General features: G+C 40.3%; 1 protein-coding gene across 2 annotated transcripts in view; it reads left to right on the top strand.

Moving 5' to 3' along the window:
- Positions 1-24,832, top strand: part of LOC116292510 (uncharacterized) — a 34,157-nt gene extending 9,325 nt beyond the window's left edge. The window contains exons 2-12 of one of the 2 annotated variants that reach the window (XM_089037896.1): positions 15,432-15,528; positions 19,979-20,029; positions 20,498-20,767; positions 20,958-21,085; positions 21,164-21,347; positions 21,446-21,486; positions 21,593-21,639; positions 21,781-21,897; positions 23,612-23,781; positions 23,990-24,099; positions 24,189-24,832. In XM_089037896.1, the coding sequence (XP_088894022.1) occupies positions 15,510-15,528; positions 19,979-20,029; positions 20,498-20,767; positions 20,958-21,085; positions 21,164-21,347; positions 21,446-21,486; positions 21,593-21,639; positions 21,781-21,897; positions 23,612-23,781; positions 23,990-24,099; positions 24,189-24,236 (1,185 nt within the window). In that variant the 5' untranslated portion in view covers positions 15,432-15,509 and the 3' untranslated portion in view covers positions 24,237-24,832. Of the gene's footprint in view, positions 1-15,431; positions 15,529-17,851; positions 18,298-19,978; positions 20,030-20,497; positions 20,768-20,957; positions 21,086-21,163; positions 21,348-21,445; positions 21,487-21,592; positions 21,640-21,780; positions 21,898-23,611; positions 23,782-23,989; positions 24,100-24,188 lie in introns of those variants that run through there. The other variant, XM_031699851.2, reaches the window with a different exon arrangement.
- The last annotated feature ends 678 nt before the right edge of the window (positions 24,833-25,510 follow it).

Raw genomic sequence — 25,510 nt, 5'->3', positions numbered from 1 at the left:
ATGTGTGGCACAAAATATTAAATGTGTGGCACTAAATATCAAATGTGTGGCACAAAATATTAAATGTGTGGCACTAAATATTAAATGTGTGGCACTAAATATTAAATGTGTGGCACTAAATATTAAATGCATGGCACTATCATGTATATGTTTTGTGGACACTGGGTTTTCTTGTTTCTGTGTATATGTATGTATACATTATACTTAATTTTCTCTTTTCTTATATTCATACTTTTAGGTTCTTAATCACTGATTTTAGCATAGATTTTATTTAGATTCTTATACCAGCTGTTCTATCGTGTCCAGCTGATTGGTTTTTTAAATCAGGGTAAATAAAGATATTATTATTATTATTATTATTATCATTATTATTATTATTATGTAATATATACAGTATGAGTTGTTGCATTATGTAATCTTATATGTACACATATGACGTATGCATATATCCGGTTATCAAAGTAACCTTTGTTAGTCATTACTGAGTCTTGATTAAAGCTCGTGTACTGCTATACACATGTGTGATTACTCCTGCTAGAAGTAACCAACCAACACGATATTGGAACATGGTGGCAGCCTAAGGAAAAGAACATGGGAAAAGACGATCAACCTTCGACTTCTTCGACATCAAGTCTACCTGGAATACCGAATATTCATGGCATTCACCCGCCAGCACAATTAGACACAAAGCAAAACATCGCCGAGAACTGGAAGACGTTTAAACAATCATGGGAGAACTACTCAGTGATAATGAACATCGACAAGCAGCCTGAAGCTTACAAAGTCGCTCTGTTCCTTCACTGCATTGGAACAGAAGCAGTGAAGATCTATAATGGCCTACCGTTCGAGACTCCGGAAGAGAAGGGTACGTTAACTAATATTATTGCGAAGTTCAACCAGTTCACGATCGGAGAGATGAACGAAACATACGAACGCTATGTATTTAATAGTCGAAATCAAAAGCCTAATGAATCGATCGACGCGTACGTAACGCATCTACGCACATTAGCTCAGTCATGTAACTTCTGCGAATGCATGAGAGACACGCTGATACGCGACCGCATCGTGTTCGGCGTAAACAACACAGCAACGAGAAAAAAGCTCCTTCAGCAACGAAAGTTAACTTTGAACGCTTGCATAGACATATGTCGCAGCACAGAGTCAACTTCTACACAACTTAAAGCTATGGCAGATAGGAAAGTAGAAGAAGTTCATGTTTTGAGTCACAAATCCAAGCCAAGGCAACGTGCTGTGCGGAAACCAAAGAATGATCGGAATGTCCCTACCCAACATGTACTAACATCAAAATGTAAATTCTGCGCTGGAAATCATCCATTACAGAAGGAGAAGTGTCCGGCCTGGGGACAGAACTGCCGAAAATGCGGAGGTCGAAACCACTACGCAAAATGCTGTAAAAAGACAGAGAAAGTCAACAGCGTAAACAACCATAGCGACTCAGATAGCGAGATCGAGATGATCGGAAATGTGTGTGTAAATATTTGTACAGTGGATGACACAGAATACCCACGAGAGATCCACGCTAAAATGATGGTCAACAAGAAACCGGTAAAGTTTCAGATAGACTGTGGTGCGTCGATTAATATTCTACCCGAAATATTTATTGACGGCCATGAAGTGAAGCCATCTAACAAGACCCTGGTTATGTGGAACAAAACCGAGGTAAAACCGCGTGGAACTGCGAGAGTCGTCATAAAGAATCCAAAGACCGGAAAGAAGTTTTCAGTAGAGTTCATCATAGTGCGAGAAAACCTCACTCCACTGCTAGGCGCTAAAGCAGCACAACAAATGCGCCTGATAACTATCAACAAGGAAAACTTTGAACCGACCACACGTCAGTCAACACCTGGTGAAAGCATCAATCAGCTTCTGACAGTTGAGAGGATTGTGGAAGATTTCCCTAAAGTCTTCAAAACGGAACTTGGAAGTTTTCCCGGCGAAGTACACCTAGAAGTAGACGAAAACTTCACGCCAGTGGTAGCTCCTACAAGAAGAATACCAGTAGCACTCAAAGAGAAGTTCAAAGAGGAACTCGACCGACTCGAGAATCTTGGAGTGATAGCGAAAGTCGACGAGCCAACACCATGGGTCAGCAGCGTTGTCGTGGCTACGAAGAAATCCGGAGCATTGAGAATATGCATCGACCCAAAACCACTGAATGAAGCACTCAAGAGAGAACGATATCAGCTACCTGTGCTTGATGATCTACTACCAGAACTCTCGAAAGCGAAGGTTTTCTCGACTGTAGACTTCCGTTCAGGATACTGGCACTGTATTCTAGACGAACAGTCCAGCCTGCTGACGACGTTCTCTACCCCACACGGAAGATACCGGTGGCGCAGACTTCCCTTTGGCCTTACTGTCTCGTCGGAGATATTCCAGAAGCGCGTTGACCAAGTCCTTGACCGACTAGACGGAATCCTCGACATCACAGACGACGTACTCATATACGGCGTAGGAACAACCGACAAAGAGGCAAACGAGGACCACGACCGTAAACTGTTAAACCTGCTGAACAGATGTAAAAAGTACGGCGTTGCACTCAACCCAGACAAAGTAAAGCTGAGGCGAGATGAAGTGAAGTACATGGGACATGTATTCTCCAACAAAGGGTTAAAGATCGACCCAGACAAAGTAGCCGCAGTACAAGAAATGCCGAGACCTACAGACGTCGAGGCTGTACAGCGTCTGAATGGCTTTGTCAACTACCTGGCAAAGTTTCTACCAAAGATTGCCGACTGCATGGAGCCCATCCGTAAGCTAACCCGTAGCGACACGCCGTGGGAGTGGACTCAACAACAGGAGAACGCCTTTCAAGAGGTAAAGCGACTAGTGACTGTTGCACCTGTATTGAGCTACTACAACCCGGAAGATGAGCTTGAGGTGCAATGTGATGCAAGCAACAAAGGCTTAGGAGCAGCTCTACTACAGAAAGGAAAGCCCATAGCGTACGCAAGTCGAGCCCTAACAGAGACGGAACAACGCTATGCTACGATAGAGAAGGAGATGCTCGCAGTCATCTTTGCATTAGAAAAGTTTAACCATTACACCTACGGTCGACACGTCACAGTACGCAGCGACCACAAGCCCCTGGAAAGCATCCTTAAAAAGTCCATAACCTGTGCATCACCACGACTACAACGTATGATGATGAGACTGCAGAAGTATGACTTTGAAGTCAACTACAAGCAAGGAAAATACATGTACCTTGCAGACACTCTCTCCCGAGCCTATTTAGCCTCGACAGAACACCCATCTGGTACAGAGTTTGAGGTAGTAAACAACGCGAGTTGGCTACCGATGTCCAGCGAAAGGATTCAGGAAATCCGAACAGCCACAGAGAGAGACGAAACCCTGCAGATCCTAAAACAAGTTGTTTTACAAGGGTGGCCAGAAGAAAGAAAGGACCTCCCTGAACAAGCTAAGCCGTTTTTTAGCACTCGAGATGAACTAACGGTACAAGATGGTCTTATATTCAGAGGACAGAGAGTTGTCAGTCCACAAAGCTTACGACAAGATATGAAGCAAAAAATACACTCCTCGCACCTAGGTATTGGATCTTGTCTGCGCAGAGCCCGTGAAGCCTTGTTCTGGCCTGGCATGTCTGCAGAGATAAAGGAACTGATTACCTCATGCGAAATCTGTCGAAACTACGAAACGACACCACAGAAAGAAACACTCATGTCACACGAAGTGACGACGAGACCATGGGAGCAAGTTTGTGCAGACCTATTCACGATAGATGGAAAAGAGTACTTAGTAACCTCAGATTACTATAGTAACTTTTTCGAAATCGATCGGCTTCCAAACAGTCGAGCTTCAACAGTCATTCTAAAGCTAAAAAACCACTTCGCGCGATATGGATGTCCTGAACGGGTGATTAGCGACAACGGACCTCAGTTCTACTCTGAGGAGTTTGCAGACTTTGCAAAACAGTGGGACTTTGTCCACAGGACAAGCAGTCCGGGCAACAGCAAAGCAAACGGAAAAGCAGAATCAGGCGTTAAGACCGCAAAGAAGCTTCTGCGTAAAGCAATCGACGCTAAATCTGATCCCTACCTTGCGTTTCTTGACTACAGAAACACTCCGACCCAAGGGATGGAATCAAGTCCAGCGCAAAGACTCTTAAACAGACGGACGAGGACATTGCTGCCTATGACTAAGCAACTACTCCAACCACGAGTGATATTTCCAGAAGCCGAAATCAAAGATCTGAAGCGACGCCAACAACAACAGGCCAAATATTATAACCGAAACGCGAAAGATTTGCAACCACTGGAAGAAGGTGATACGGTGAGGATGAAACCTTTCCAACTCGGTAAAAAGACTTGGAAAAAGGCAACAGTAAAGGAACGGCTGGATGAGCGTTCATACACTTTGGAGACACCAGAAGGAGATACCTACCGCAGAAACAGGTGTCACCTGAAGAAGACAGCGGAGAAAGAAACACCGCATCCAGCGATGACAGGGAGGCCAATTGAGATACCGTCAACACGCCCTGCAGATATCACTCCTGCACCACAGACAGACCCTGTCAACCCACCTACCGCGCCCAATGATGAGCCCATAATACCCTCGCGCCCGCAAAGAGCAAGAAAACCACCCACATATTTAAAGGACTATATCCAATAAACATTAAAATGATTCAATACAGATTATCAATCAATTATGAACTGAACAATGATTACATGTTCATCAGAAAACAGATGATGATTTTTTATATTTTTTGATTATCATATATTATTAGGTACCATTAGACATTTGAAGAAATATTTTAGTTTTGTTTAGTGTCCCTGTAACCTTTCACTTTATATAAAAAAAAGGGGGGATGTTGCATTATGTAATCTTATATGTACACATATGACGTATGCATATATCCGGTTATCAAAGTAACCTTTGTTAGTCATTACTGAGTCTTGATTAAAGCTCGTGTACTGCTATACACATGTGTGATTACTCCTGCTAGAAGTAACCAACCAACACGATATTGGCCGTGTTGTATCAGATATACAACCACGAGGCGTAGCCGAGTGATTGTATATCTGATACAACACGGACACGAACATGATACAACACGGACACGAATTTTATTTAGATTCTTATACCAGCTGTTCTATCGTGTCCAGCTGATTTGTTTTTTAAATCAGGGTAAATAAAGATATTATTAGTATCATTATTATTATTATTATTATGTAATATATACAGTATGAGTGGCCGTGTTGTATCAGATATATGTAACCGGCGGCAAGGCGCTCAGCTATGAATCAGATTGCAAGTGGTTTTGACAAAAGAATTTATTGAAAAATTCACACAACTTTACAATACATGAAAAAAAAACGGGAACGAGATTACAGGATATCTCTTTACATCGTAGAGAATTCCTTGTCTTGATATGTGCAACGTCTTCAAGAACTTTTACTACACTGATTTAAGCTTAGTTTGGGCCTACTTTTATGGGAAAACCTGCATTCTTAAAGGGCCACTTGGACGAAAATCGTTCCAAAATTAAAACTCTTTCATTCGAGCTGGAACTTTGCTGAAATAATCTTGAACACATTTAGAACCACTCACTGAAATATCTTTCTAATATTCGAAAGGGAAGGCCCAAAATTTTACGATTTATTTTCGTCCGCCATTAATTTCTTTGTGTCACGGCCAACGAGTCATTATGTACAGCAGTTTTACGCTGTGACGTCATTTACTCAACACCGTCATGTTAGCGTCGTTTTAACCATACATTTCTTGTTAAATCACCTGAAGTTTATTTGATGTTTTAAACGCGTTATCGTGAAAAGAATCTCTAAACAGACTTTTTTTAAACCTTTGATACCTCTTCAAATATAATGGAAACTCCTTTGGACGCTCGCTTTGTCAATCCTGAAGAGTTAGAACCATAAGTTATAATGTATGAAGATGAAGCCGAACTAGAAGAAGAAGAATTGCTTGGGAAGAGGTTTTCATAAAAATTCCTTACGTTCATTTCATTATTTGTATTTGCTACATACTGTCCATGATATAAAGATCTTAAATTTGAAGTTTCAATGTAATCTAATAGTGATTGATGTTATGAATTCTGCGTTGTGATATAAAGATTTGTGACAATATACTTAGATCTATGTGCCGAATAATTTAGAATGTGAGCTCGTAATTCTCCTAGCTGATTTACTACAGGACGGTTATTATTTGCTTCAAAATGTTTATTATGCATTGAATAGGTACAAACATACGATTATCTAATATTATCTTTGTAAAAGAACATGTCAAAGGTTTCTTATTTATTACTCGCGCGATAGCGGCGTCTGTCACTCAGCTCGTAGATTTTTCTTTCATTGTGTCGGATGTCTCGCGGACCCAAATTGTGGGGTTGCTCTTTGCCCTTGTATGTAAATATACCTTGAAAAGTTGTTATCCTTAAAATGATTCGAATAAATCCCGAATATCTCAGTCACTTCGCGCGATGGAACCGCTAGAATCTCGTCCATGCGTCCTACTTTGTTGTGATTCTTGGCGTGCCGAGATGTATTGAAATTTTCGAATTATGATCGACAGTATTATTGAAAGTAAAAAATTTCTGCGCCTAGACATTGTTTGGTCATATAGTAGTTAGGAAACCGAATGAAACATTATATATTTTCTGAATAAACCAAATAAACCGAGTTTTACGAACATGGCACATACATTACCCACCAATGTTTTGGTTTGGGTTGAGTAAATGACGTCATAAGTACTCGTGCCAGTCTTCTTGAGCCGAATTCTGTGAGTCAAAGAAATTAATGGCGGACGAAAATAAATCGTAAAATTTTGGCCCTTTCCTTTCGAATATTAGAAAGATATTCCAGTGGGTGGTTCTTAATGTATTCAAGATTATTTCAGCAAACTTCCAGCTCGAATGAAAGAGTTTTAAATTTGGAACGATTTTCGTCCAAGTGGCCCTTTAAGACCTTACACATCCTATGCAATGTTGCACGCCCTAGGCGCAAACAGGATGTCCCAAACACGAACTTACGTAAACAAGCGCCAAACCTAGGCATGACTCACTGTAATGTAATTACGTACGGAAATTATTTCTTGCTTACGCATTTTCCACGCAAACAGTTAACTAAAGAATTACATTCCTATGTGTACACGAGGCATTCCTAATTAAAAATATAGATTTATGACTAAATAATTACTGTCCAAAATAGTGTCTTTTGACTCTGTCACACTTGCCCCTCCTTTTTGTTTGCTTCGTCCTCGAGCAAATTCAGGAACAATGATACGCAGGTGGACTCGTCAGTACTGAAGTGCGGATCTTGGAAGATTATAGAGGTTGCTGTGTTGGCCTGCCGTTGTCCTTGTGGAACGTCGGAGTACAGGTGCAGCCAGTTCTTCCTCAGACGCATCATCACTATCATCATCATCATCAGGTTCAGCTGGTTCTGTCATTGGTTGAAAGGCGATTGTCATTCCTCCAATGTCATCTTCTTCATCTGATGATTCTGGCGATGCAGTACATGTTTGTCTAGACCTGTCAGCTTGCTTGTGTCGTCCTCGTATCTCCAGCATTGGTCTTGGACACACTTGCATTTCTCCTTGACTAACAACTTTATCTCCTCCATGTCCATCAGCTCTTTCAACGACATATGTATTGTTGTCTCTTCGTTCGACGATTTTGTACACTTGGTTGTCCCATTTATCTTGAATCTTGTTTCTTCCTCTGACTTTACGGTTGCGAAGGAGTACTCGCTCTCCAACTTGTAGTGGTTCGGCCAGTGCTCTGCTCTTCTGGTCATGGATCTTCTTTCTGATGGTAGCAGCTTCCTTCAAGTTTTGTGTCACAGTGGTATAAGCTTCTCGTAGACGAGTCTGGTGCTTGGTAATCCATTGCTGGTTGTCTACTGTCACTTGTCTGTCATCATCAGGAAGTAGAATGTCCAAAGATAGCTTTGCATCTCTACCAAACATCAGGTAGAAGGGTGAGTATCTAGTCGTTGCATGAGGCGTAGCATTATAGGCGTAACATAACTCTTTCAGGTGTTCAGGCCACCTTCTTTTCTTTTCTGCTGGTAGAGTTCTTAGAAGCTCATGTAGTGTACGGTTGAATCTTTCGCACTGCCCATTTCCTTGAGGATGATAGGGGGTTGTCCTTGACTTCTTAATTCCATACACTGCACACAACTCCTTGACTAGTTCTGCCTCAAATGACTTGCCTTGGTCAGAGTGTATTCTTTGGGGGATTCCATACACAAGGAACCATTCTTTAATCAGGGTCTTGACTACGGTTGTAGCTTTCTGATCACGGGTAGGTACAGCAATTGTAAACTTTGTGAACACATCTGTTAACACGAGGACATTTTCTCTTCCATCTGTTGCAGGCTCAAGCAAGGTAAAATCCATCGCTAGCACTTCCAATGGCCTAGTAGCTAGTAGGCTGCCCATCGGCGTCTTGACTGGAAGGTAGGATCCTTTGGCAATGACACATCTTTCACAATTTGAGATCCATTGCTTCACATCTCCTTGCATACCGGGCCACCAACATCTTTTCCTCAAGAGCTGTTCTGTCCTGTCTTGTCCTTGATGTCCACATTGATCGTGCGCACCCTTCAGTACTTGTGATTTCATTGATGTGGGGAGTAGCAGTAACCGAAGCTCACTTCCCTGTCCGACTCCTGTACGGCGGTAGAGAACTCCATGGCTTTCCTCAATCCTGTTCCAGTGACTAAGCAACTTCCTTGTATCCCTTGTCTCTTGTTGGCTTTGCCTTTTACTTGGCCGACGTCCAAGGTTTCGGTAGTGGAGGAGACGACTGATACATGGGTCCTCCTGCTGTAGTCGTTGGATCTCTGTGAGAGGTGTGGTTGGGAATGAGGTTGCTTGCTCCTCCAGCGCACTTGTCTCTGTATTGCTTATGAACGCTGCTGATACCATCAAGTGTTGACGTACTTCTTCTGGTAGGTCTGTAGTATTGGTAGAGTAGGCTAGTGTACTTCTTACTTCAACTGTGGTTGGTTCCTCATCTCGGTTGATGCGACTTAGAGCATCTGCATTCTGGTTGTGACGTCCAGGGCGGTACTTGATCGTGAAGTTGAAGTTTGCTAATTCTGCAGCCCACCTCTGCTCCACAGCTTTCAGCTTACTCTTTGACTGTAAGTATGTCAGCGGGTTGTTGTCTGTGTAGACGACAAACTTCGATCCCAGCAGGTACTCCCTGAACTTCTCACATACAGCCCACTTCAAGGCTAGTAGTTCCAGCTTCCTCGATGAGTAGTTCTCCATGTTTCGCTCTCCACCTCTCAGGCCTCGGCTGGCATAAGCGATCACTTTGACTCTTCCGTCCTGTTCTTGGGACAGCACGGCTCCCAATCCTTCGTTGGACGCATCCGTCTCTAGGATGAAGGGCTTGGTGTAGTCCGGGTAGGCCAGTACTGGTGCTGAGGTTAGTAGATTCTTTAACTTGTTGAAGCTCTTGTGGCACTCTTCTGTCCACAGTACTCCAATCTGCTTCCGGGTGGTCTTGTTACTTCCTCCGCTCCCGAGCTCAGCAACTAACTTGTGCAGCGGACCTGCCACTTGAGCGAACTTGGGGACAAATCTTCTGTAGTAAGACGCGAAACCAAGGAATGATCGCACATCGCGCACTGTCTGGGGAACTGGCCACTCGTTAACTGTCTTTGTCTTTTCAGGGTCTGTCTCGACACCGTCAGCAGAGACCACGTGCCCCAGATAGGACACCCGATCTCTGAAGAGTTGACACTTGGTTGGTTCAACCTTTAATCCATGATGCTTCAGCTTACTGAATACCGTTTCCAACCGCTCAAGATGTTCTTCAATGGTGGATGAGAAGACTATGATGTCGTCCAGGTAGACCATCAGGGTGCGAAGTATGTCCTCTCGGAAGACTCCTTGCATCAACCTTTGGAAGGTCGCTGGGGCATTCTGTAGTCCAAACGGCATCCGAGTGTACTGAAACAAACCCATGGGCGTTGTGAACGCAGTCTTGTGCTGATCATCAGGATGGACTTCAACTTGATTGTAGGCTGATGCCAGATCTATGGTGGAAAAGTACTTTGCGCCACGCAGTGCCTCCAGTGATTCCTCTATCCTTGGTAGGGGGTACTGATCACGCTTGGTTTTCTGGTTCAGCTTCCGGTAGTCGACGCACATCCTCAAGGCTCCAGACTTCTTTCGTACAAGCACTATTGGGGAGGCATAGTTACTCTCACTTGGACATATCACTCCTTTTTCTAGCAAGTCTTGTAGATGCTGTTGCACCTCCTGGTATTGGTTTGGAGGAATCCTTCTGTAACGCTCTGTGACAGGCACATCATCGTCTGTGTGGATGCGATGATATGTTGTCTTTGTACAGCCAAGGTCCTCCTTACATGAAGCGAACACCTCTTCATTTCTTTCGAACATCTGGAGAGCTTTCTCCCTCTGAAGTTCCGTCCCGGGGAAATGTTCCAGGGTAATCCCGTGAGGGGGTGTCTGTATCCTTTGCCAACGTACTTTGCCCACAGCTTCCCGTTGGGGTGGCATCTGAGGGTCAGCACTAAGGTTACAGCACACTGTCACCATGTTATTCTCGTGTAGGAACTCCAACTGCTCTCCTCTCTTGACCATCTCTCCCTCTCGCACAATTCCAATCCGCGTCCTCGGCTTTAGCCATATGTCCTTTGCCGTCTGGTTGGCAACTCTGACATAGTAACACGTCTTGGTAGTATCCACGAGAGTACTGGCCACGGTGAGGTTTCCTTCTACTGGTACACCAAGGGGTTCGATCACAGCATCAGTGCCCCATGATGGGCCTGTGACCAAGATATCAGATTCTGTGAAAGCAGGGACCCAGACTTTGTCTGAGCCGGCTACTTTCACGAACCCAGTTTTACGTTTACTCTTCTTCTCTTCATCTTGCAGGATCTGTTGGTATTGGGGCACCTGCCCAAGAACGTTGGTTCCCAGTAGGCCAGGTACCCTCCTCTGCATTACTGTAGTGGCTGCTGTGTCCTTCGTGATGAAGATGCCGCACCCAGGGACCACCACTCCTCCGATCTCTACTGTAGCGACGATATATCCAATGTAAGGGATGTCCAAACCGTTAGCTCCTCGCAGCTGTAGTAATCTTGTTTCAGGGTGTAGGTCTCCTAGGGTTGGCTGTAGCTTTTCCCTGTAGAACGACTCGGTGATGAGGGTAACCATGGAGCCCGTATCCACTAAGCTTTTCACAGGTACTCCGCCAATCCTCGCCACCACTGTGGGACTTGTCCCGACAAACTTTTCGTTCTGAAAAAGAGAGTTAGAGCCACTACAGTTCCTCTCCACGGCGTGGCTCACTGCCGTGGAGAGCTGGAGTTTGACTCCTTCTGTGGTGCTGCTGGTGCCTTGTCTTTCAGGGGCTTTGGGCAGTTCGGCCGAAGATGTCCAAGCTCGTGGCAGTTGTAACATCTCCTCGGACCACGTGGGGGACCTCGTGGTGGTGATGGCCTCGCGAACTTCATGGTAAGTTGGGTTAGCAGCTTGTGCTGCTCATCCAGCAATTTTTGTTGCTGCATGAGCTTCTCCACCAGGGCCTTCTGTCCTGCTGTAAGCTCTTGGATGGCATTTACTTGGTTGCTCTCCACCAACACCTCCTTGGCCGCTGCATGGCGATGTGCTCCTCTATCTGTGTCTTCCGAGCTACGATAGGCCTCTTGCCTCACCTCGTTGAAGGTCTTCTCGGGATGTTCTCTGATATAGCGCTTGAGATCCCTGCGCAACAGGTTGTCACGCAAGTTCTCAACGAATGTGTCTCTGAGGTTCTGGTCCTTGTTTTCCAGGGCTCCTACGTGTACTCTGGTTATGTGCTCCGCCATTGACATCAGGGCATGGGCAAAGTCCTGGATGGGCTCTCTGTCACCTTGTTTTCTGGCGAAAAACCTCTGGAGAAGCTGGGTCTTGGTGAGCTTCTCCCCGAAGACGTCTCTTAGAATCCTGAAGAAGCCATCCGGGTCTGTCCAGTCATCCACAGGCCTTAGTCGAACTTCATCTCGAGCCGCACCTTCTAAGCTATGGTACAGGAAATCCACCGCCTCTTGATCAGTTAACTTCTGGGCAGCCACAGACCTCTGTGCATCCGCTATCCAGTCTTCAAGCACCTTGTCGTCTCTGCCACCAGCATACTTTCTCAGCTTCTTCTCCCTTGGCACTGTCACATGTACCACTGGTGCAGGAACAGGTTGGGCAGGGGGTCCTCCTTCAGCCTGCATGCCATCCAGCTGTGCCTTGAGTGCAGCCAATTGCTCTGTGAGTGCAGCCACAGCTTCTTCCGCCATGATTTCAATCTCGTTCCCGTTGGTAAATAATCAGTAACTACTAATGTCAACTTTCTTGCAATCCCACTTCTGACACCAAAAATGTAACCGGCGGCAAGGCGCTCAGCTATGAATCAGATTGCAAGTGGTTTTGACAAAAGAATTTATTGAAAAATTCACACAACTTTACAATACATGAAAAAAAAAACGGGAACGAGATTACAGGATATCTCTTTACATCGTAGAGAATTCCTTGTCTTGATATGTGCAACGTCTTCAAGAACTTTTACTACACTGATTTAAGCTTAGTTTGGGCCTACTTTTATGGGAAAACCTGCATTCTTAAGACCTTACACATCCTATGCAATGTTGCACGCCCTAGGCGCAAACAGGATGTCCCAAACACGAACTTACGTAAACAAGCGCCATACCTAGGCATGACTCACTGTAATGTAATTACGTACGGAAATTATTTCTTGCTTACGCATTTTCCACGCAAACAGTTAACTAAAGAATTACATTCCTATGTGTACACGAGGCATTCCTAATTAAAAATATAGATTTATGACTAAATAATTACTGTCCAAAATAGTGTCTTTTGACTCTGTCACATATACAACCACGAGGCGTAGCCGAGTGATTGTATATCTGATACAACACGGACACGAATACTGTATATGACTTATCAAAGGTTAGTTCCTTTGTGTTTCACTAAAATTTTCAAAATTAAAGTAAATTTGGTAAAGAAAATCCAACTTAAAGCTTATGCAAATGCTTATGCTTATGCTTAAAGCTTATGCTTCTCCTCATGAATTATTAATGAGTTGGATAATATTATTTAATGTGTGGCACTAAATATTTAATGTGTGGCACTAAATATTTAATGTGTGGCACTAAATATTTAATGTGTGGCACTAAATATTTAATGTGTGGCACTAAATATTTAATGTGTGGCACTAAATATTTAATGTGTGGCACTAAATATTTATTGTGTGGCACTAAATATTTAATGTGTGCCACTAAATATTAAATGTGTGCCACTAAATATTTAATGTGTGGTGCCCACTGAATATTTAATGTGTGGCACTAAATATTTAATGTGTGGCACTAAATATTTAATGTGTGGCACTGAATATTTAATGTGTGGCACTAAATATTTAATTTGTGGCACTAAATATTTAATGTGTGGCACTAAATATTTAATGTGTGGCACTAAATATTTAATGTGTGGCACTGAATATTTAATGTGTGCCACTGAATATTTAATTTGTGCCACTAATGTGTGGCACTAAATATTTAATGTGTGGCACTAAATATTTAATGTGTGGCACTAAATATTTAATGTGTGGCACTGAATATTTAATGTGTGGCACTGAATATTTAATGTGCGTTACTGAATATTTAATGTATGGCACTAAATAAATGTATGAAACTAAATAATTGCATGGAACTAAACAGATGTATGGAACTAAATCAATCAATCAATCCATCAATCCATCAATTCATCAATCAATCCATCCATCAATCCGATAAATAAATAAATAAATAATGATTAATTAAGAATTTAAAACTACACGAAAATTTGATCACTTTTTTTAGTTAAAATATCATTACAAAGTTTGTTTTTAAAAGTCTTATTACTCTCTGGAAAGTTTCATGTCTTTTGGTAAACATTCCATTCTTTAATCGATCTTACAGCAAATGTACGTCCACCATCTATTTCCTTTGTATGTCTCTTGCAGCTCAGATTTAGATTACTGAAGCGAGTATTTCTGCTGTATATGTCACATTAGTTTTGAGTTTAAGTATCCATCTCTCTATACTTTTTAATTTCAATCTTTTTTAAGAGTTTCTACAGTAATGCATACAAAAATATATTTTCTACGCGTAATATAAAACCATGTTTGCGTTCGGTTTGACGTCTATTAACTATGATTCGGTATGGTAGGAGACTTGAATGAATCGGTTTACCTCGCACACGAGACACATTTTGAGGCACAAAACCTAGTACTGCTTACGAAGATAAGTATTTTCTACGCGTAAAATAGGAAAGCCTTACCTCATTAATTCGAAGTCTTCGCAGTGCAACTGAGTCAAAAATTTGAATCTGCGCCTTATACGAAGACCATTTAAATTCCAACGAGATGTTCAGACAATAAGCCAGTTGATAGTTTAAGAATCTTTTTCAGTGCGCATGCGATTTTATCCCGGATTTCTCACCTTCTTTTGTCGAAAATTTCTTTTGTTCTTAATTAAACAAAATAAGATGAAACTCGGGATAAATCGCATGCACACTGGTACATGCACTAGCTCATGCACTATACTTTTTAAGTTCAGTCTTTTTAAGAGTTTATCTAAACTAATGCTTACGAAAATAACCACTTTCTATGCGTAAATATAAGCATCTCTTACCTCATTCAGAGTTTTCGCTGCAACTGAGGCAATAATTTAAATTCTGCACCTTAGTTTAAGAATCGTTTTCAGTGCGCATGCGATTTTATCCCGAATTTCTCACCTTCTTTTGTCGAAACCTTCTTTTGTTCTTATTGAAACAAAAGAAGTTGGAAACTTGGGATAAAAGCGCATGCACACTGAAACGATTCTTAAACTATGGACTGGTTTATGGGGAGGGGTGTTGCACACAAACGTTTTTCACAATGTTCATAGACAATAAGAGTAGGCTTGTGAGAGTGCCTACTTCGAAATAAATGGCATATAAAATTTATTCCTTCCTTCCTTCCTTCCTTCCTTCCTTCCTTCCTTCCTTCCCATATTTCAACAGCGACATAAATGCGCTTGGCCTTGGTCTTAAACTCTTTGAGATTAAAGATCTGTCTTATTGCTGGGAAAAGTTTGCTAGTTTTATTGCTTATGAAGATGACAAACTTTTTAACTGCTACTACCATCCTTAGGGTTAACCCTTTATTTTAGTATAGAAATACGGCTTGTGCCTTTATTTGTAATTACCAAGTAAAACTAAAATAGATAGTGTTTGAATTGAGTATTTGAAGCTGTTCAGTGGTCATCAACTCAAACATTGTGTTTGTGAGGTCTATAACCACTTGGCCATTCCTATATAGGGCTTTTAAACTTTGACACTACTCCTGCTTGATTTGAAATACTAATATATATAATATATCCCTATAGGTGATCCTCCATGATGGTTTGAAGATTTGTTTATCAAAATGAAACACAATACGGCAGAAGCAGTAAAGTTTGGCTCAAATGCCTATGCCATTATCTGGTAAGAAATACCGGGGGGGGGGGGGGTACTCCCCTATATTTGCTATACGGGTATGTGCCGCCCTATAGGGTATGGTTTTTCGGCTTTTGGGTCTGGGGTAGGGTATCATTTTTTGACATTCTGTCTGGGATAGGGTATTAGTTTTGTCTGGGATAGGGTTATGATTTGGTCGTTTTTGTCTGGCGAATAGGCTACGCTTTCTGCCGGCACAAAAACAATAAAAACGTTAGTAAATATTGATTGCAATCTATTGAATAACCGTCTTTTAGTCTGGGATAGGGTGTACAATTCTTAGTTTTAGTCTAAAGTAGGGTTTGTAAAATCAAAATTTTAGGTCTGGGATAGGGTCAGGGTTTTTAGATCCTGGCGGCACACCCCTACCCAAGTTGGGGTGGTAGTACCCCCCACCCCGGGTAAGAAATGCTCACATATAACACTAAGCTATACAAACGCAAATATAAGGTTTCTTTATTTCCTTATAAATTTCTATTTTAATGTTTCCTGTGGGGGTTTTTTTTTTTTTTTTTCATCCTTTGAGGGTACGGTTTCCGTCTAGACAGAGGAATTAATGGATACAGATAGCTGAATGAATGGAAAAAACATTGGGCAGAATGATATTGTTCTCAGAGTGCCATATACTTACAGATGCTAAAATTGTATTTATTGAAATAATTGTAATGTATGGTTGATAATGATGATTTGATTAATTCACAATCTTACTTTGGCAACTAAGATTTTATGGAAACACAATTTGGCAGCAATCAATCAAACTTTGTAACAAATGCAGTGAACATACTAATGGCAAGAAAGAGATAATTTTAGACATTACTTCAACTCATGATATAATTTGATAAGACCCAATTTATTTATATTAACTAGTACTAGTGATTATTACTTGAATAAGGCCTGTTAATAATCTTTATTTTACTTGTTACCAATATACTAGAATTATTCAACAATAACACTGTTGATTCTAGTAATTATTTAAACTAGAATGAATTCATACTCGAATAAGTACCAAAAGTGTCTCATGCGAAACGTTCTTTATCTTCATAATTTTCTTTGTTTTCGATGATGATGTGATAATGTTGTCTTTATTCTAAAAACGTCCAATTTATTTTACTTGTTACAAATTACATATGAACAATCCAAATAACAATCATCATTACAGTGATTCTTAGTACTAATAAGAGTAGACTCGTACCCGTACGGCATTTCATGGTTTATTTGTTGCCAAGAAACTATAAACAATCCAAATAATACTCATCATATTACAGTGATTCTTAGTGCTAGTAAAAGTAAACTCTTACCCGTACTATACGGCATTTCATGGTTTATTTGTTGCCAAGAAACTTTAAACGATCCAAAAAAATCACTAATCGTCTGATGATTCTATTGTTCCATTTTTCTTTTCTTCCTTTTTCTTTCGTTGTTTGTTGGTTCTCTCCTGTGCTTCGAGGGTTTTTCTCCTGGTTCTCCGGTTTTCCTCACTCCTCAAAAATCAACTTCGAAATCCTAATTCGATCTTTGGGCTTTCACTTAGTTTGGAGCCTAGCTCTGTTGTGATTGTCCCACGCTGTGATACAACAGCGAAAGCTTTGTAGATTTTAAATTTTAGATTCATTCCTCTATCATTCCCTATGCATTTCTCTATCATACCCTATGCATTCCTCTATCATTCCTTATGCATTCCTCTATCATTCCCTCTTCATTCCTATATCATTCCTTATGCATTCCTCTATCATTCCCTATATTCCCCTATCATTCCACTCGCTAATCCTACCCCTAGCCCTGTTCATTCCAGTGCCATGAAGGGGGTCGTTTTTACTCTATACCTGGGAAAGAATAATACATCAATCTGAAATCCATTAAGCAGGCGAGAGTTGCTTGAAGTTTCTCTATAAAACTAGAATAGTTCAATAATGCGGCATAGAATATTCGCTGTTTATTGAAACATTAGCCTTTGCAACTAAATGCAAATCAAGGTATGGCCTGATTGGATGTATTAAAAAAAAATGATAAAAATAACAATCTCTACTCTTAGGCTACCTGTGGCTCCCCAACTTTTATCATGAGAAGAGAGTACATTTTTAAAAACCTCGGCTAATAATGATTGAGTTCAACATTTAAACAGTCACTAATTAAGACATCTCAAACGACGTAGCAAAGTTTTTTTAAGATTTGAACTCAACCTTTTCTTTGTACCTTAGCAGATTAACCAGATGCATTTACAGAAAATTGTACACTTCTTAGAACATTGCTTGCGCTCTTTGTGCGAAAACACTACAGTGTCCTCTATTTTTCTACACCGTAAATCCTAGAAATATTACATAAAACATAACGAAAAAGTTATAACGGCAAACCAGCTTTTATCTCCTCTTTAACACCTCCCAAAGTGATAACTACGCTTTCTTAGACGTATCTTTCAAAAATATACAACAAAGAATTCACTGATTATAATACTAAAACAAATAGTCTCTGTTGCAAAGCCGTTAAAACGTTACGCATTTGTCATTTGCTTTCAATGTCAAAATACAACCCAATGAAGTGCCAGATTAACATTCATTTTCACCAAACAAACCAGGGAGCACAAATCTTGTCAAACCCGTACTATAATGTAAAGAGTGATCAAGTTACATATTCCTTACGCTAACATGGCCACAATTTTCATAAGAAGAAGGCCTGACTCCGTGATGGAGTGGGAAATAGAAGATGTATTAGATTGGCTGATAGAGTTCCAACTTGAGAGGTTTTGTAAAAGATTTCAAAGTAAGTAAAGTTCCTTGTTCCCCTCCCCTCCTCAGCAAGATCGAACAGGCATTTAACTCGCCTACCAGCCACGTTTCGATCTGTTTGACTCAATAAGCTTGCAAATCTTTCGTTTAATCGATACTTTTTAAGACTCTGAAAATCTACTCAGCAAACCTAGCATAAGTAAAAAGCAAAAGAGATGAATTTTTCAAGCCTTTGAAGTGACAGTTCAGGATTAACTGCTTAAGCATTTGACATTTTATAGGCTTTCCTTTGTAATAAATTCAAAAGAGGAATTAGTTTGAGAGCTACAAATCACGCGAATGACGTTTGTTGCTATTTTTACCTTTATCATGATTCTTATCGATTTTGTACGAATTCAATCTTTTTATTCGCACATTCGTTCACAACAGCATTTGTATGCTTTCAGTCCGGTCCGTTCCGGTCCCGTTCCGGTCCCGTTCGGTTTTTGAAGTACTTACGCTTGAAAAAAATGGACTACTACTCATTTAAGGAACAGTTATCGTAGATTGATAAGTTTTACACCGTAGTGAAAAAAGGAACTGACGTTTCGGACGTTAGTCCTTCGTCGGAGTCATTGACTCCGACGAAGAACTAACGTCCGAAACGTCAGTTCCTTTTTTCACTACGGTGTAAAACTTATCAATCTACGATAACTGTTTCATTAGAAACACCGACGCAGTCCACGCTAGTGTTTACTAGCCATCATCTACTCATTTAAGGGCGGACTGTTCATTAATTATGCCTTTGGGGGGGGGGGGGGGGTGGGCTGGAGGAAAAGCAGAGGGGCTTTGAAAAAAATCACACAGAGAAGGGGGGGCTTCGATAGTATTGGCTGACTTCAAATGGGGGGGGGGGGGGTTTCGAAACAAACTAATTAAGGTATGTCTAAACAAATATAAAAGATCCGATCTGTTTCGATAATGCACTATTAAATTGTATCCTCAGATACTGTGGTTAAAAGAAGGTAGAGGAAAGGAAGTGCTTTCATTGTACTGATATAATAGAAGATGAAAGACAATTCCTAATTAAATGTCCTCTATACTCTAAACTTAGAGAAGAATTTCTTATGCAAAATAACATAAGTAACTCCCTTACGGAGGACCAATTGTTTCTGAAGTTGATAGATCCTCCCCATATTTTACAATCAGCTGCAGCAAAATACGTTTACAATTGTTTTGCTCTGCGTAGTGAAAAAAAGCAACAACAACAAAACAAATAAAAATCAATACTTGTATGATATTGCATAAAGATGATTAGGATTAGTAACGCATTTTATCGAAATAATTATATGAACATTTATATGTACGTCTGACGTGTATGTGTGGAATATGTGAATATAGATATTATGCACATACATAAACATACGTATATATTCGTAACTTATTTGGATCTAAGTTGATGTGCAACTTTGTACAAAACGCCAAATAAAATATGTCTGTCTGTCTGTCTAAAAGGTCACAAGGAGGGGGGGTCGAATAAATTTTTTTAGATAGAATTGGGGGAGTGGTGAATCTTTACAAGGATTTTTTCGATTTTTCCTCCAGCCCACCCTGAGGCATAATTCATGAACAGTCCCTAAGCACTAAGATATCAGTTACTAACTCAGCTACTGAACAACTAAATCTCCCCTTCAAGCTAAGCTTTCTTAATCAAGGAAACTTATTGTCATTTCCAGGCCACCTTATTACAGGTCCGATTCTTTTGCAAATGGATGACTTGCTGCTTGGTGAGTTTATTCAACATCGATCTGTAAGGATGATTTTAAAATGATAAAGAATCTGCCGCTTCAAGAGGGTCCTGAAGGGAGTGAGGTCCCAATCCCATTCCCAACCCAAAATTTTACAAATTCTCAGTTCCGCTCGTTTGTTAATATATATCAACACTGCTGACAATGTTTGTCAATAACATCAGGACTCGCGGGAAATGTAAAAAAGGGGGAGTGGAGGACCAAAAATTCCACTATGCAACTGATTTGACTTTCATTATTGAAGAACTCAAATCTCATTTCTTTATCATGGGTTCCAGAGGCTCTCTTGCTCCAGTGCTTCTCGATCGTAGGATTCGTTATCATTTTCGTTATCGCTAATCCTACGATGGAGAAGCATTGCAGGGAGAGAGCCTCTGGAACGCAGGGTACTGTGGGTTAGGGTTTAGGGTTTCGTAGATACATGGTGTTTTGTTTGTGTTTCCGCAGATGATCTGCAAATTAATTCAATCGCAGAAAGACAGGTTTTGTTGGCAGAAAGCAGACGCCTGTGTCTTCATGAACTGGAGTTAGTCGATAGGGCTCTTGAATACAAGCAGAAATTAGAGGAGATTCCAAAATCCAAAAGAGACGGCAACACAATAAAAGATATTAAGGGGATTAGTAGTCATCCTGATCAACTTGAAAAAGCGTTCGTTGAAAATGACATGTCGACATACCGCACTACTGATGAAAATGTAAAGAGAAATCCAGCTGCAGGTTAGCTTTGCAATAAGGTTTATCCAGCTGCAGGTTAGCTTTGCAATAAGGTTTTCGAATATTTTCAGGATGTCGAGAGGAAAACTGGGTTTCTTAAGATAATGGTGGTGATATGTGTAACATTTTAATATCTATAATTAAAGACATGCACGCAGTACTTATTTGCAATTTCGCTATCCTGTGTGTCAAGCTTGTTTAGGTAAAGCAGATGAGGTAGCAACGAGGGCGACTCTGATGGTTACAATTTTGTCACAAGAAAATAGCAGCCTTAGGGAGCAACTGCAAAAGAGCAGTAAGAAAGATCTATGTATCAACAAAGTGAGTACATCAAGTCATGGCAAATACATTTTTGGGTTAATGTCAGCAACTCTTATTTGATGGGTTTCATTTTTAAAGCTCCAGAAAGAGATTTCTCAACTAAAATCAGAAAACTATCACCTTAGAAGTAAAGCTCACGCATTGGAAATGGAGAATAAAAACGTTCTTGATGAACTTCGGGAGATATCTGAAAAATACGAAAAAATAAGAAACTGCAAGGATATTATTGACAAGCTAAAGCAGGAAAACATATTTTTACAAGGTAGGTTTGTTCGATCAAGAACTCATAAACAGTGATCATGAAGCTATGAAACACTTCATATTAATATTGCTTCCCGTAATGATAAAATTCTTCTTCAGATAAGTTCCAAGCATTCAAGTGCAAAACTATTGAGCGAGAGGTAAGATCATATACTACCTTATTCAAATGTCGTCTACGTACTAATACATTGACTGATCAGCTGTCTATATCAATTAACATTCGTCCTTTTGTATGATGGCACATAGCTAATGAGAAGTTTTTGTCATGGAATCAAAAACGACAATTCGTGCAGGTAAAATATCGCTTTTCATGACTGAACTATGCATATGATTCAATGATTTTCACTCAATACCACTATCGTTTTTATCGTTTCTTTATGAAGTCAATTAATTGTCAATAAATGACTGTGGTTTTATTTTGGTATTGATCAAAGTTTACAGAATTCTCATGTTGAAGATTGCCACAGTGATTGCAAACAAGAAGAAAATGACTTGCATTTGATTAACAAGGTTTATACAGCCAATAAAAGATGCGCTGAGCTGGAGGATACGTAAGTACACCACATTATGGCCCGCGTGTGTTTAACATTTGGACTCCATAGTCAACGCTTTTACTGATCATTGATCAGGAACAGGCATGATATAATTATTAGCTTAACATGTGCAGGAACGTTTAAATGAATATTATCTCGATATGAATAATCAAACTGCCACATGACATACTCGTGGATACCCTTCCTTGCACTCTTTAGTTATTGGGTTCCCTGTGTTCCTCCCGCTTACAAGAGCGTTGCGTTATATATGAAACTATTTACTTGGCCTACACTGTGAAATAAGCGCCGGGATATTCTATAAAAATTCGTTTAGACATTTTGTTTGACTTATCTTCATTTAAGCCTGTTTGATAAGGCTGATAGATTTCGGTTTTTTTTTTTCTCGCTGATTTTTCTACATAAATCCTAAGTATATCTTGAAGTATATAACTATATCTTTCACCGCTATGAGTCCAACGGGTCGGGTCGCTGGTTCGAGCCCTGCAGTCGCCACATGTGAATTGAGTTTGTTTGATGTGTTATATATCATATGCTACGAGAGTTTTCTCCGGGTTCTCCGGTTTCCTTCGGTTTCCTCCCTCCGTAAAAATCAACATGTGAGTTGAGCGTTGTGTGCATAGAATATTAAATGTATTGGTAGTTCGTGTGAGCATAAAGTGTCCCCAATAGGCCTTTTGCAACAAACAGTCACTTGCTGATATATGACTTTGATAACGAATCAATTCAGCTAAAGGTCCCTTGGGGTAGGCTCTGCTGGATGGCAAACAAACTTTAAAATGCTTCGTATCTTGAAATCGAAAGTATCTTAAAAGGGAAAAAAAGTATTTTTGAAAAGGTTTTGGATACGACATTAGTAATCCAGCAAAAAATCTTTAAATAAAGGAACTTTTTTGAATTACAGTAACAATCACGTGTCAAAAGACCTATTAGTGCGAAAAGCGCTAGAACGACTAGACACTTAAATAAAGTGATTTATTTATTTAGTGAGTAAGTGAGCGAGTCAAACATTTGCATATTCAGACCCCTCACAATAACTCGTTTCTACACTTCTTTACGCGATTTTAGACTTGCTCCTAGACTTTCGTAGGCTTGTCAGGATTTTTCCAGGTCCTGTAAGTTCAGACAGAAAAATATCTCTGCCCGAAAGAATAATATCGTATCATAATTTACTTTTGCCCCATTGACATCGCGTTATTTTCACAGATACGGATGAAGATAATCTTTTTATTCTTACATTGTGATTGATAGCTTAGATTTTGCGAATTGTGATTGGCTGTAATTTACCGACTGACTTTTGACGCGGTAAATTTGACGGGATGCAAGAGTGAAAAGTCCGTCGTACCCGAGTCAAGATACACAAAGGGCGGTAGACTTTGTGAAAGTCTACCCCGAATTAAAAATTGACCGATACCGTATTAACACGTTTTCCGGATAATTTTTGGCCGGACGGAAAGCCGAATAAAAACTTGACCGGTGTCGTATCGACATGACCAGTACGACAAGCCATTGGTAGTATGCTTTGCGCATGATCAGATGGAAACATTGTATTGATTGTATTGATCTTAAACAGAAAGTATTTTTTATTCCATTTTAAAGAGAGGCGGTTCCGTGTAAATGTCATGTACTGGTAAAATTCTTGAACGGTTAAAATTTGTCCGGGATCGTCTAAAAGTAGCCTTATATTTATTAGTACACATAACTTGTTTTGTAGAATACGAAGGCTGTATGCAGAGTTATTGCTCACTGAACACGGAAAAAAATATTTAGAATCTCCGAATGCATGTATTGATAAAGCCGAGGAAGAACAAGCACCTAGTGAACCCGAGTGGCCCTCCCTTATCGGACGTTTACCAACAAAAGATGCCATTCTTGAGAAATCAGGTGAGACATAATTAGCTAACTCTACCCTAACGTATAATATACTACTTTGATCACCTTGACGATGCCTAAACTGGCTACATGGCCTTAGTACACAGTTGTAACCAAGTGAGTTAGGTTTACGTTTTCATTTGCTTTTGCATTTGGTTGGACTTTGACACTGACAACTGATAAAAATATAATAAACTACAGAACGTTCTGATTCATTTAGATGAACAAGGACTAGGCATTGTTAACCGCCTCACTACCCAAGGATTACCAACGGATAGTGACGAAGACATATGGAGAATTCAATCAATAAACAGCAATAGCAGCCTAAAGGTAGAGAAAGTCGTTCACAAATTGTTATATGTATGATATACGTACATAGAAACAACTACTTATATGACTTATCATCTCTCATATTTTAGGGTTTTGGGGGCTCAGATGACCTAGTTTTTCACAAGTGGAACGTGTAATATTGATACTGAGTTCTTAATGCCCATAGCGTACTGGAACCACAAACGAAACTTGACTGAGTATATAAGGCATCATGAATATCATTATTATGGAACACTGGCGGATGAAAGACATTTTCATAGTTCTAATTATGATTAATCATCTGACTATAGGGAGTAAACTTTAACCAAACAAAATGAGGCTTAATTTGAGCTCAAATAATGTTCTCAAATTAACGAAGGGGGGTATCCCCCTACACTTTCCCTAGATCTGGGCTGCAAGGATGTATCAGTGGGTTAGGTTCTAGGGTTTAGGTAAGGGGGTGAAATCCATTCGTTTGTTTTACTTATGTAGAGTTTATATACTGAATAAAAAATGGCTGTGTTACAAATATATTTATATTTTAATTAATACCATTATTCATTTATTAATTAATATGTATATAATGGAGGTTATTAGATTGAGCGAACTATTTGTGGGTTGCCTGTGTTTTAATTGAAGCGATCAGTACCACAGGTAGCCCAAGCTTGGTTTCTGTGGTGTCCTGTTATAAGGAAATGTATGGGGAATCATCAAAAATTTCAATAAAATCATTGTGACGTGAAATAAGGCCTCGAAATTTTACCTAATCATTGAGAAATAGCACTTCTTTCGCTCTGCGTGGTTATTTTTTGAATTTAGCCCGTTTTAAGATTTTTTTTACCCACCACTAAGAAATAAGAGAAGGTTGGAAACTCGGGATCCAAAAGCGAGCCATCGCGAGTCTTTGAAACCTCGTACGTCTTCTAATTTTCTTTCCAGCGCCAAATTTTAGTCATAACCCTTCTCTCACATCCCTATAGAACCGAGAAAGTCGCATTAGAGATTAGTCTTCGCGTCTTTAAGCCATGAAATTTGCCTGTATTCACATACTACCTCGCTTGTTCTGACCCGTACTGGGAGCTCACTGTACACCAGTTCAACGGATTTCCTTCGGCAACCGACCCCGAGGTCACGCCGGGAGTCTTCGTATCATATTCGCCGAACTTCGACGTCATGCCTCGGCAAACGTATTGTCATAGAGTAACCAATCACAAGAAGACGCAGGGAAGACCCGCTTGCTTGTTGTTTTCCGATCGAACTGTTTTACGATCTCTACTACTTTTTATAGCTAGCTAGAATAATACAAGAATACAATCCATAAAAAATTAAAGGAATTATGAATGAATCAATACTGAAAGACCAGGATGGATCTCAGGTGAGGTGATTTTAAAGCTTTAAAGTACTTTGAAGCATTTCGATTTTGTGATTATCC

This window comes from Actinia tenebrosa, unplaced genomic scaffold (genome assembly GCF_029948245.1).
Source record: "Actinia tenebrosa isolate PJP-AT-01 unplaced genomic scaffold, QUT_ActTen_1.0 PGA_scaffold0__85_contigs__length_37466705, whole genome shotgun sequence".
NCBI classification, from domain to species: domain Eukaryota; kingdom Metazoa; phylum Cnidaria; class Anthozoa; order Actiniaria; family Actiniidae; genus Actinia; species Actinia tenebrosa.
This window is presented reverse-complemented; position numbering and strand designations above follow the sequence as displayed.